This window comes from Myripristis murdjan, chromosome 10 (genome assembly GCF_902150065.1).
Source record: "Myripristis murdjan chromosome 10, fMyrMur1.1, whole genome shotgun sequence".
Classification (NCBI taxonomy): Eukaryota; Metazoa; Chordata; class Actinopteri; order Holocentriformes; family Holocentridae; genus Myripristis; species Myripristis murdjan.
In genome coordinates, this window is record NC_043989.1 from 20,760,503 (window position 1) to 20,773,146 (window position 12,644).

At 41.9% G+C, this 12,644-nt stretch overlaps 1 protein-coding gene across 2 annotated transcripts; it reads right to left on the minus strand.

The window, feature by feature from the left end:
* Positions 1 to 240: 240 nt before the first annotated feature.
* simc1 (SUMO interacting motifs containing 1) lies at positions 241 to 10,182 on the minus strand. 2 transcript variants are annotated; one of them, XM_030062558.1, is made up of 10 exons: positions 9,804 to 10,182; positions 5,539 to 6,900; positions 4,781 to 5,034; positions 4,542 to 4,611; positions 4,270 to 4,430; positions 4,028 to 4,120; positions 2,934 to 3,065; positions 2,592 to 2,748; positions 1,519 to 1,603; positions 241 to 565 (listed from the first exon to the last, which is right to left on the minus strand). In XM_030062558.1, the coding sequence occupies exons 1-10, from the start codon at positions 9,948 to 9,950 to the stop codon at positions 354 to 356; spliced, it is 2,673 nt and encodes an 890-aa protein (XP_029918418.1). In that variant the 5' UTR covers positions 9,951 to 10,182; the 3' UTR covers positions 241 to 353. The 2 variants fall into 2 exon arrangements, with proteins under 2 accessions (XP_029918418.1, XP_029918417.1); XM_030062557.1 differs by having other exon boundaries at positions 2,592 to 2,754.
* Positions 10,183 to 12,644: the final 2,462 nt, after the last annotated feature.

The following is a 12,644-nucleotide window of genomic DNA, read 5'->3' on the forward strand; positions in this document are numbered from 1 at the left end:
TCAGACACTTTGCCTACATTTCAATCCTGCTCAGTTAAGAGTTCGTTTTTAACATCATATATATATATATATGTATGTATGTATATAGACAAAATCATGAAATCATGAATGTTTTAAATGTTTCAAAGGTCACTCCAGGGTAATTCATTATAATCTCGAAAGAACCAGAAGGTGAGGATTTACACTTTATTTTCAATTATAAAAAAAAGCCACAAGCAAAAAAAAAAAAATAATAAAATAAAAAAAAATAAAAAAATAAATATATCAATAATTAAAACAAAACTTAAAAAACAACAACAGTTTATTCAAAACTGCATAATGAGAGAATGGTTGAACAACAAAATAGTGCGTGTTCAGAACTGGCAGACATCTAGCAGATGATCCTGCAGGTAGGTGAGGGACTCTTCAACATGAAGGGGTAAGGCTTGACCGAGGTCGGCGTGCGATCTGGACAAGAAGGACTCCACAGCCTCCCGGACAGTGGACCTGCACAACATGTCGTGGGGCTTGTTGACCGAGGCGTTGGCGTTGGCTGGGCGTTCAGTGACCGGGCTGCACAGGTGGCCTGGGGGTCAGATGTGGCCAGAGATTAGGACTAAATCAGAGAAGGTTCAAGAGAGTTCAATAAACTGCTTTCATTTAACCTTTTTATTTTCTCGCCAGCTTTGTGTGCCAACATATCAAGGATCAAAAAGGTGAAGGAAAATGTATGAACACATTAAATCTGAGGGATCACCAAAAGCTGATTCTTTTACCCAAGTTCAGTCAAGTTCATGAAAATGCAAAGTCATACTTTTAGTTTAATTTTGGTTCACAAGATGAACGGTGGGAAAAAAAAAAAAAAAAAAAAAAAAAACAGACAAACAACGGGAATGAGCAGAAAAGGTCAAAATGTCTGCAACACTGTCATGAGTTGTTTAATTTATATTTGGCATACAGTGTCAAGAAAATCAAGTAGCCAAAAACAGTAACAAATATTGCCAGAGAAATTAAATGTAGAGGTTCACTAGATGAGCAGCAGTTGAAAGGAGTAACAAGACAGATGGAGAAAGAGCAATGGTGAATAGGAGAGGGGGAGAGGCAGTAAAAGAAAGGGAAAGACTTGAAAATTGACCAGGTGAACAGAGAGGATGAGTTATTTTTTCATTTAATCCCAGCGAATAACTTTGCTTATTTTTGTATTTATATAATAGTAATTTACATCTGCACCCCATTAAAAAACATTACAGCAAGTAAATTCAGGTCTCAGGTTTCCCACAAGCTCCCAGCACTGTCAGCTTCCTGGCAAGCTGGCCACGTGTTCAGCTGGTAAAGATGATGGCTCCACTTCCAGTTAGATCAGCTGACTCGCCACATTATTTCCAACTCATTAGCTGGTTGAATAACAAGCAGGCGGATAAGGCTGTATATGACAACCGTTTATGTCATCACTGAGAAAGAGACCGTCTCCTCGTCCCTGGAAGGAGTTAATTTTTGGATCCCTGGCTGGTGCTGCGACGAGGTTTACTGGTGTCTCACCTTTCATCACTCTGATGTAGCTCAGCATCAACATCCAGAGGAGCTGGATGAGCTCTTCCCATCTCCGCCACCTTTCAGCACCGTCCTGTAGAAGACAGTCATCGACCAGTTACACAGGATCGTCTCCTGCCCTAGCTAAGACACAAACCAAAGTGATGGATCTCCCAAACTGATTTTACAGCGCCCCGATCGATTAAACAGAATCAGTGTAGCACTAATACTAATATAACTTTAGTTTGATTTCAACTTAAAACTCATAACAAAGGCCTATTCTAGCATGAGTTGAGTCTTCTTTTTTTATTCTTTTTTTTTAATTTATGGTCTCTCTCACTCCCGTTAAACGGTAAAAAGAACAACTCTACAGACTTTTATTTTGGTCTGTAAAGGTAAACTGTAAACAAGAGGCTGCGGATCATGTTTTGAACAGTTCCATACCAAGAGTAACACCAGGCTATAAACTTTGATATTTTGTTTGTAGTAGTTGCTGGTTCCAACTGTGCATTTGGAAACACTGAGAGTCAAGAGCCAAAGCGAGACAGGATGGTGCATTTCTGCTTCCTTCTTCTGTGATTTCCACTGTTTCCTCTCTTAAAAACATCCAGCCAGCTTTCACTGCAGTTGCGTTTCTGTCAGTCACCAGACGCACCCAAAGCACTAATCACACTGGGCAAAATGTACACCAGATGAAATGTTTTGTTGTACTCAAATGAAAGGAAAAGTATCCCTCGCATTTGATTCTCAAAGGGTAACAGTGAGAATTAGGTTGAGGGGTTTGGGACTGCTTAAATGCACTTGTCAAAAAATGTTATCATAAAACTCTCTAAACCCAAACAGAATTCTGATACACACATCCTAACTCATTGCATATAAATGTTTGTCCACTTAAAGCTCTCATGTAAATGTAATTATCTTAAAATTTAAAAGACATCACAATATGTCTTTGTGTCAGTGCAGTATTAGTGAACCACAGCTAATACCACTGTGAAATGACAAGAAAGACTAATAAGGTAAAGATGAAGAGAAGACGGCCCTCTACTATCAAGTCTTTACGCCAAGTCTTCCTTGATATTCACCATATGGTCTGGTTTAAGAGTGCAATTCTTCAGAAAGTGCAGCAGCAGACTGAGGGACATGGGCAGTGGAGTTTTCTGTGGGCAGGCGTAATCCAGCAGATGTTCCAACAGCTTACACCTCAGCAGCTTGCTCTGCAGGCTCTCCAGCAGCAGCATCCTAGGTCTCAGGAAGAGATTAGTGGGAAAAGAGGGATAGAGGGATATGGGAGGAAAAGCAGGGAAAGATAAGATTCTCATCTAAAAAAACAGAACTTCTCCGCCTTTCACTTTTACTTTATGTTTATCGTGAATCGTAAACATTCCCAACTTGATTTCTCCACTTGACCCGACACTCCTCCTCACCTGTGTGTTCGTAACGGTGCAGTGTGGACGAGCATGTGGAACAGCTCCTGGGACAGCTTGTCAGCGTTGAGACCTGGAGAGCGATCCACCTCCAGAGCCAGAGCCAGCATCCTCTGGAAGGCAGACACCATCCTGCGTGGGAGACAGGGCCAGGAGAGGACACAAGTAGAACCATAAAAACTGAATGAGCAGGACCGCCTTGGGCTTTTGGTTCACAGCAAATCAGAGTACGGTTCACCTTGCCATGGCAACAGATGTCACCACATTGGCAGATGAATTTATTTACGTCAGTAGAACTGATGCACAGCCAATGGAAACATATTCTGTTTTCACTAGAAAAAGAAAAAAAAATTGTGAAAATAACTAGGTGGCTCTTGATGTTGATTCAAATTTTAAAAAATGCTGGTTTTGAGCAGCGTCTTACCTGGTAGGTTGTTGGTGGCCCTGCCTGAACAGTATTCAGTAACTTTTTTAACAGTGCAGCTAATTAGGATTAATTTAGCTCACATCTAATTAGCTAATATTAACATTAATCTGAGATAGGCTGTGAATCAGCTTCCAATCATTTTTTAATAACTTTAGCAGCATGCTGATTATTTTTAATTAATTTCGTGCGAGCTGTGCACATTGTGACAGAGAGATCCCCTGAACAGCCGGGTATCTGCTCTTGGAAATTTCAATGAAGTTATTCAAACAAACTTTTCCGCCGACGCCGTGACATCAGTGAACGCCACAGTTGTTGCCTTGGGAAAGAGAACCATGGAAATACTTTGGAAATACTCGATTTGCCGTGAACCAAAGGCTAACACCAGTTCTACCCATTGAATTTCTATGTAGAACATTCTTCCTGTCCGATGATATGCAATACACATTACAAGGTAGTGTAATGTTCATGAACAGAGCCACTTTAACTAAAATTATACCTGAAAATGTTTTCTCTGATTACGAAACTGAGCTTTATGTTGTGCAGTGGCATTTTCATTGCCTCTCTCCTCTATTACTGCAATTATTCCCTTCTGCCCAGTATAGCAGAAACTCACAGTAATAATAATAATAATAATAATAATAATGACGATTCAAAGGCAGGATTTCACCTGATATGTTCATGCCTCTCTTTGGCGACTTCCTCGCTGTGTTCACATTCTGCTGATTTCATAATAGCAGCAAACAGCCACTTAATGACATCTCTGGAAAAGAAAAATATATTAAATCCTGTCTATTGCTTTAACAGGTGAAAATAAGAGTATGCAATGTTATCCATCGACTGCAATATCTTATTAGGAAGATGCAATATTTGACTGTTAGCCAAGTGTCGCACGCTGGACACAAAACTCACTTGACTTGAGTGAAATGTAGATCGCACGACAAGGTTGCCTTAGCGATTGACCGGCGGAGGGCAGAGGCCGAGACTTTGGCCTGGAAGTCGTCCTCCAGAGTCTGCACGACATACTCCAGGAACATGCGCACAACTTCACAGCGGTGCCTCTTGTCATGGTCCTGTTGAGGTGCCACAGACAGAGATCAGGATATGTCATCTGGTTGTCGTCCCAAAAATACAGTCCACTATGTCAACATTCCTCTGTGTGGTTATATTTTTCTGAGAAGTACCTGATTGGCCATGACCGAGGTCAACAACTCCCAGTCCCATGGAATTGTGGTTTTATCAGCCATGTGGTGTCTGCAATCAGGAAACAAATTCAGTCACTGACTTCAACAACGGGAAGAGGAGGAAGGAAAGCAGGAGGGATGAAAGGACAGAGAAAGGATGTAAATTGCAGACTACAGGTAAAGTATTGTTTCTAACCAAAATTCATGATATGACTGTCTGCTGTTTGGGACTGTCCCACCTTTGCGTCCTCATCAGCAGATTAAAAGCCTGCACACAGAGGTGCTGGGGACACTGGAGATCGAGCAAGACGCCCCGCAGCAGATGGGAGGTGATGTCCTTTGGGGGGTAGTAGCCAGGCTGCAGCAGGTCAGAGAGGAGCTGTAGAGTGCCCTCTGTGTAGCTTTCTTCAATGGTGCTGTAAACCAGGCTCAGGCTTTGTCGGCACAGCACCTCTGGAGCACCAAAGCTGTCTTCCTCCTCCTCATTATTATTCTAGGTAAAAGAAACAGGGTGATGGTTTAGCAAAGGGCTTTCTATTAGCATGTATTGTGTTAAAGGAAATGTTTAACTTGTGGAAGCACATATCAGCCAATGTGATGGAAAAAAAAAAGATCCGGTAAGTCCTTATAATGACAGACGTTCTCAACATAATGAAGTGGTATCTCAAAATAATTAAACTTTCTCAGAATAATGACTTAATACTGAGATACTAAGTCATTCTGAAACGGTCTCATTACTGTGAGATATTAGTTCATTATTTTGAGAAAGTTTCTCATTATTTTGAGACACTATCTCATTATTTTGAGATAAAAAGTCATTAGTCATTATACATTTTCTCTATTTTGAGATACTAAGTCATTATTTTGAGAAAGTTTTGACTTACAGGATCTTTTTTTCATCACACTGGTGGAAGTGGGCTTCCGTAACGAGATATTGAAAACATGAAATATAAGAGATAGAATTTTTTAAAAAAATAAATGGGAAAATGTCTCTAACCAGGCCTTGAACTCCTCTAGATATTATTTTACTGAGAGCAGCAGGGCACACGTAACGTCTGTCCTCCCGACTGGCACTCCTGAAATTCACATCAAACTTGCTCTCGTGATTCGCCTCTTCTCCTTCACTCCAGTCAACGTGCACTGGACTTTCAACTCCCAGGTCACCTCTGAAGGATCCCCCATCCAGGTCCTCAGTTCTGGTCACTGATGGGGGAGGATCATCGTTACCCAGGCAGGCAGGGCCGTCCACGCCCAGATGGGCCTCAGCCTCCTCTGCTTGCCATATGGCGGTCTTCCCAGCCAGCGTATCTTCAGCAGTGGGGCCTGGATCCGCTTGGCCTTCACAGGTATTATAATGAGATGGTGAACTTGTGCAGGGGTGGTGGCTGAGGTCAACATGCTGGGGAATGTGAGGGTCTGGTCCAGTGGAGGGGACGCAGGGAGAGGTGCGAACAGAGAGGAGGTTTTGTCCAGATTCTGACTGGTTCAATTCAAGATGCTGAGCTCCTGAGTCAAAGGAAGGCAGGGAATGTTTGGAAGAGGAGAGATTTGTTTGGTAGGACCCCTGTACGTCTTGAGATAAAGGTGAGGACGTCACAGAGGGGACGAGCGGGGATGAACAAAAGTCTGTCCTCTTTGACTCGCAGGTGTGGCAATCTTTTGAGTTTCTTTCATCTAAGTAATGAGAGTTGTCCAGGCTTTGTAGGGGGAGAGAGAGTATGTCTTCAAGTGATGACAGCCTGCTTCCCTGGTCTTTCTGGTTTTCTACTTCAAACACCTCTGGAGACTCATCCACCAGGGGGCTTAGCTGTGGAGCCTTTGTGAGGGTAGTGGTCCTTAAGTTAATGCATTCTGGTGCTATACTGTGACTAACTACTTTTTCAGGGCATGATGACAACTGGTCACAATCTTCAGGCAAACGAGCGGAGTACCTCGATGTTTTCAGCTCCCTGATACGAGCTTCAGGTAAAGGCAACCTTCTTAATATTACAACAGGTGTGTTTACAAGGACAGTAGAGTGGTTTGCTTCATTTGTCTGCTTTTGCTGTGGTGTTTCGGCGACATATTCTAAAAAATGTCCCTGCCTTGCCTTTGGGACATCACAGTCCTGCAACGGATAAAAAGAGGAGCTGTTTGAGGGCGTTTCCTGTGAGTTTGAGCCTCCTCTGTGTGATCGTAGAATTTTAGCTCCATTTCCATATTTTCTTCCGTAGTCCTCTGGTGGCAAAGTCTGCTCGGTCCTGTTCGTTCCATCACCGTGAGTCACGTTGAGCACTTTGATCGAATCACTGGAATGTTGCCTTTTGCGCCTCCTCGGTCCCGGAAGTACCAATGTGGGATCTGTGAGGTCGATAAAAAGCTAGGGAGAGGGGAGAAACACACAGAAATACTTATAGTACCTGCTGTGTTTGCTTACATAATTAGAAAATACGGAGATGACAATGATTTTTGATTTGCATCTTCTAATTCAAAAGTCATGGGGAAATTTAAGGTGAAATTTAGAGAGATTTAGCAATAGCACTTTTCAGGTAAATTACTGCTATACAATATATCAATAAGGAAGTCACAATAATCTTTTCTGTACTTTCCAATGCTATTTGTACTTTACTGAAAAGATATGAAACTACAATACATGAACAGCAACAACAAGCACATGGCAGAAGTTTACCTTCAGGGCTTTCTGCCAGATACATTGTCTCACCTAACCCTAACAGAGAGGACACTGAGAGGCTTTCTGGCAGACAGCCTCGAAGGCAAAACTTCTCGCACAACTTCCCCATCTAGCAACACCTGTCACCTGTAGAGTAGTTCCTACCTCTATAGTGAGTGAGTGAAACTGTCCCAGTGATCAAAGTCAATTAGTGCCACAAAAGAAACGCATTCAGTGTTTACTATAATTATGTAAATGGTTAAGGAGAACAGAGAGTGAATACACTCACATTAGAAAGGGGATTTTGGAATGGAGCTAAAATCTTTATCTGTTGTGAAGTCTTTGAATACTGTTCCCATACACCTAATATTATCAAGGGTTCTGCAGAAGCCACAATTCCAGGTCTTAAGGTGTCTGAATTGTAAAAAAAAAAAAAAAAAAAAAAAAAGTCTAGAACTTAACAGTCATATTGCCCCGCAACTATCAGATAAATAATGTTGACCTTAATCCTGAACAACAGCCTACCTTCAAGTCCCAGTCTAGACATTAACGTCAAGAAAATGTCTGCAATTTGGAAATAGAAAAAGTGCAGGAGCTCTGAAGCTGGCTTCAGCAAAGCTGTGTGCAGACACACTGGTATAACAAATAAATATATTTTTGCGCTCAGTCTCATGAGTCATTTAAAATTTTATTTTGTTGTTTGATCAACAATACATAGAACTGTCAAAGTGTAATAGTTTTCAAAAACGAGATTTGAGGTGCACACTATTTCTCATCTGTGCTTCAGAGAACTCCTGTTTAGTTCATTAGAAATGCTTTTTTGTGATACAGGAGGACAGAAAATGGATCTCGCTGATAAAACAATATGTGACGATATGTGCTCCTTCTCACACAGATGGGGCGATATTCAGCAAGATGGCATGAAGTGCCACAACAGAGGACCACTAGTTTGAAATGAAGCAGAAACCCATGGCCAGGGCAAGAGGGGGTGAGGATCTGGGCATGGCATGACAGGTCTGACTGATCACTAAAACGAGCAAACTACGCCTTTAATTACTGACAGTGCTGTCGTTGCCACAGAGAATCTGTGATTCAAGATAATACCTGTTGGTGCCCTGCTTGTATTTATTATTATCATTATTGTTATTTTGTTCTGGCTCATTCTATCATTCCTATCTGCCAAAGCATTCTGTGATGATTTTAAAGGTGTTTTCAGACTGGTCAGTGAATGCCATCCTGCCTCCCAGTGCAGCTTCATTTGGCAGCAGTTTTGCAGGTTTGGACATCCCCTCTAATTGCCAAGTGAGGCAGGTGTATCCTGGACCAAAGTGCCAGAGTGTGAGCTGGACAGCCCATGAATCACCCTGACCAGTCTCCCCTGCTGTGGCGCGGAGCAACAAAATCAAAATCCAATTTTCCAAGTAGAGTCTGACCCACACACTTCATCTCACAGCCAGTTCAGTTTTAGCAGCGACTGCCGTCTGACCAAGACACTGAGCAGATATTGCAGCAAAAAGCCTGACAGATCTAAACATATATATTAATACTTGAGCGTCCCTGTCACCCTTAAAACCTTACATTCTTGTTCATACTTGTTTCTTGGGTTGTTTATGGATTTAGCAGTGCATGATAGGGTTTCATTTAGTTGCTATGGTGACTGTTACTCAGATTCCACCTAGTGACAGAGAGTGTGTACTCGGGCTGGGCGGATCAATACTTCACTACTCACCCGCTGCTCGTTTGTTACTGATTCCTTTAAAAAAATATATATATTGATAGTAAAATTATATAAATACAAAACGTGGATGGCTGCATAACTTCCAAATGTTTTCAGTCTTTTCAGTCTTAGCATGTCAGTGCTAATGTTTGTGCCAAACAACAGCACTGACATGTTTAGCTGGCCCATGTCACATGACCGTGGAAACCTATGTGACAGTAGAACTGAGGTGTACAACCATGCAGCACACACTGGACTGCTTTTTACACTTTATAGCACAAACATTTTAATTCTTTTTATTTATTTATTTTTTCCTAAAAAAAGTACCATTATTTTGAAAAATTACATGCCCATTTAAGAAATGGTCAGTATGACTATGGTTAATATTATGACAAGAAGTATTGGTATCCCATGTATCCAGTGTATTTGTAATAAACTTGATAATAATAGCTGGTATGGGTCATGTGACTTGTCTTTACCTGTATTTTTTCCTGAAAAGAACCATTATTTTGAACAATCTCGTACCTATTTTGGTGATAAATGATCAGTATCGGTATCGATCACACTGTAACAATCAGTATATCCAATTTAAAAAAAAAAGTTTGGTATCGCCCATTTACAGCGCGCGCACCAGTGCGGGCGGAAGGCAGCGCGTGCGCAGCTTGCCCTCACTTAGCTGTGGCCTCCGAGCCTGGCACACACATATGTACACAGACATGATCAGAGCCGCTTCCAGAGGCTGCTCCTAGCCGCACGGTAGCCCGCAGGGTAAAGATCTCCTCCAAAGTTTTGCATAATTCGCGTTTCACCTCGAGAAGCACGCAAATGCAAATAAATGAGCAGTGACGCACTGACGTAGTTTGGATAAAGTCCATTCGGTTCACGGAAAACTTACCGGTGTGCCGCCCGAGGTAGAAACGTCCACCAAATCCCCCTTAACAAATGGCTTGGAGTCAGCTTTACTCTCGGTGTACGCACCGATAATTTCGACATCAGAGTCGCCACTGTCACTCCCGGAGCTGAGTGTAATGGCATCATCCATCCCCGTCACACACTCAGCCTCCACGAGTCAGACATGGAGCTAGCAGCGGCTAGCAGCCATCCTGCCGTCTGGCCCGACAAACCATCAGCTGCGCTCCGAGCAGTCACAGTACAACAGCATAACAGCTTATATTCCTAATGGTCTGAGAAAAGTCTATGTAGTTTTAAAGAATAGAACATGGTCGGACGTTCGACTTCCTACTTTGGAGCAAGACTGACAGCAAGAACAAAAACAAAACCATTTCCGGTCTTAAGTTTCAAAATAAGGGCTGTAGTAACGGGCACCCTCCGGAGTAATTTATGCGGGCTACAGAGTGCCAACGGAATATAAAGACGAGTCTGTGGGAAATAGTATAAAAATAGTTACACCTCCCAACATATGTTCATTATCACATAAAACTAAGATATGTGTGTGGGGCTTCCACAACAAACAATGCATAGAAGGACACTCTCTCTTTCTCTCTCTCTCTCTCTCTTTCTCTCTCTCTCTCTCTCTCCCTATCTCTATCTAACAATCTATATCTATATGCATTATTCATATTATAATTAGTATCATTGTTGTTGTTTATTGATGTGCTGATTTATTGATTGATTGATTGATTGATTTAAATTGTGAAATACCCTTCTTGTGGTAGCCAGTACAAGCTGCTGGAAAGCTCTGGGCTTGTCATGTGTAAACAATGGCTCAAACACAACTCTACCCACCGGCAATCAGGTCTTGAGATGGTGTAATTCTACGTAAGACCACTAGAGCACACTCATGCCATGTAAAACGGTTTTGAGGTGTGTTGCTGTAGATGTGGACAGGCCATGGCCTGTAACTATCAAATTTGTCTTCAAGTTTTCGAAGGAACACCCCTAGACGTGCTAAAAAAATAGTCAGAGCTCAGAGTAAAACCTGACCCAAGACCCAGCCTTGTCTGACTGTGACGTTTCAGCTCCTCAGCGAGAGCACTTGAAGTAGACTCTGTACATTTATGTGTGTAAGCCTATTGTATTCCTTTTGCTTTTACTTGTAATTGCATGGAGCCGCGTCTGGTGTGCCTGTGTGATGAGGCGTCTCATTCAAGCAAGCGTTGCAGCCTTGACCCTCTCCCCCTCTCCATCTCATTCCTCTGAATGCTCCTCTGACAATTGAAGGACCCTCTGGACATGAAGAAAAGGACCAGTTATCAGTATTATACTAATCCCTGGGTTATTCTGGCATAGACACACTGAGGCAGAGATAGGAAAGAGGCAGGAAACAGCTGTAATTGCTTTCATGTAGCTGTAAGCCATTTGCTGATGACTTGTTGAACCCTGTGCAAGACGATATTTCACAGTAGCCTGCTTTCCTGTTGTATCGAAGCATGGATGACAGAATGTTACTGTGGTGAATGCCATCGCCAACAGCTGCTTCCTATAGATGGGAGCTACAACGCATAGACTGGTGGCGTCATGTCGATAACAATATGTCCGATAAGGAGGTTACTGTCACTGTTCTGTGTGAAATGTGGTCAGTCAACACCCTTGTTTCCAGAGACACATGAAATTGCAAGAATGTCTGTCACGCAAAAAAACAAAAACAAAACAAAACAAAAAAAACAGAAATTCCAGTAGAGTTTCATATTTCTACGCTTTCATTACAGTGTGCACCGCAGATGCTCCAGGAAACGGCAACTTGTTTTTGTATAATTTCTACTTGTTTTTTCAAAGAAATTCAAATTTGCCTGCTGTATTTCTTGTGACTGGATGAAAGGCGCTATTAACCTCGAATGTGATTTACCATTATACCTCATGAGGAATCTCATGGAGGATGAGTCATCGTACTCAGAGGTACATAACCCCTTGACACCTATTCAGCAGTGTGAGGACTTTATTATCGGATGAATATGAAGAGAAAGAAAAATGCCTCTGAATAAAAATGGTAATGAGTCTGTGGATGTGTATGCGTAAGTGCAAGTTTGTGTGTGTGTGTGTGTGTGTGTGTGTGTGTCTGTGTGCAATAATTAGGGTCTATGCCCTAAGGTGCTGTGAGTCAGAGTTTTTGAGAGAAATGAGACTAATTTGATTCCACAAACAAAGCTTATTTACCTTGGAAAGCATCCTCGCCTTTTGTCCTCCGCCTTTTGTCTGGCTTGAATGACAAGAAAACTGGAAGATTTCTTCAACTTGATAACACTCAAGGCTATGCATTTTTGTAAACCTTGCATGTCATTATACTAATGTTTACGTTAAACGATTATGGGTAATAATGACAAATGCAAAGTGTTCAGCGCCTAGTCATTATTGACAATAAAGTCCATGTAAATGTTCAATTCATTAGAGTTTGGAACACAAATATGACCATAACATCAAGTCTAATATGAGTTAGCAGCCGTAATTCAACTGGTAAAGGTGGTCCAAGTTCAATTAGACAGGGAGCAAGAGATCCGTGGCGCACTCCCCCAAAACACTCCTCCAGTCTCTCCAGCCCATACATGGGAATGAATTAAGGGTCAAGTGTTTTATCAGTAACAATTTTTTTGAGCGTGGAATTTCCTGCTTTGAAGGTGAACAAAAGACATTATTCAAAGGATGTCTGTGCTTGTTGGTCATGGGCTGCACTTGGAAACCTGTTGAGATGGCTGATACGTGGCCAGCTGAATTTAGAAAGAAATGTACAGTATGAGGTGATTTGCAAGAAGCATCTGACCGATAACAAGCTGCCGAAATT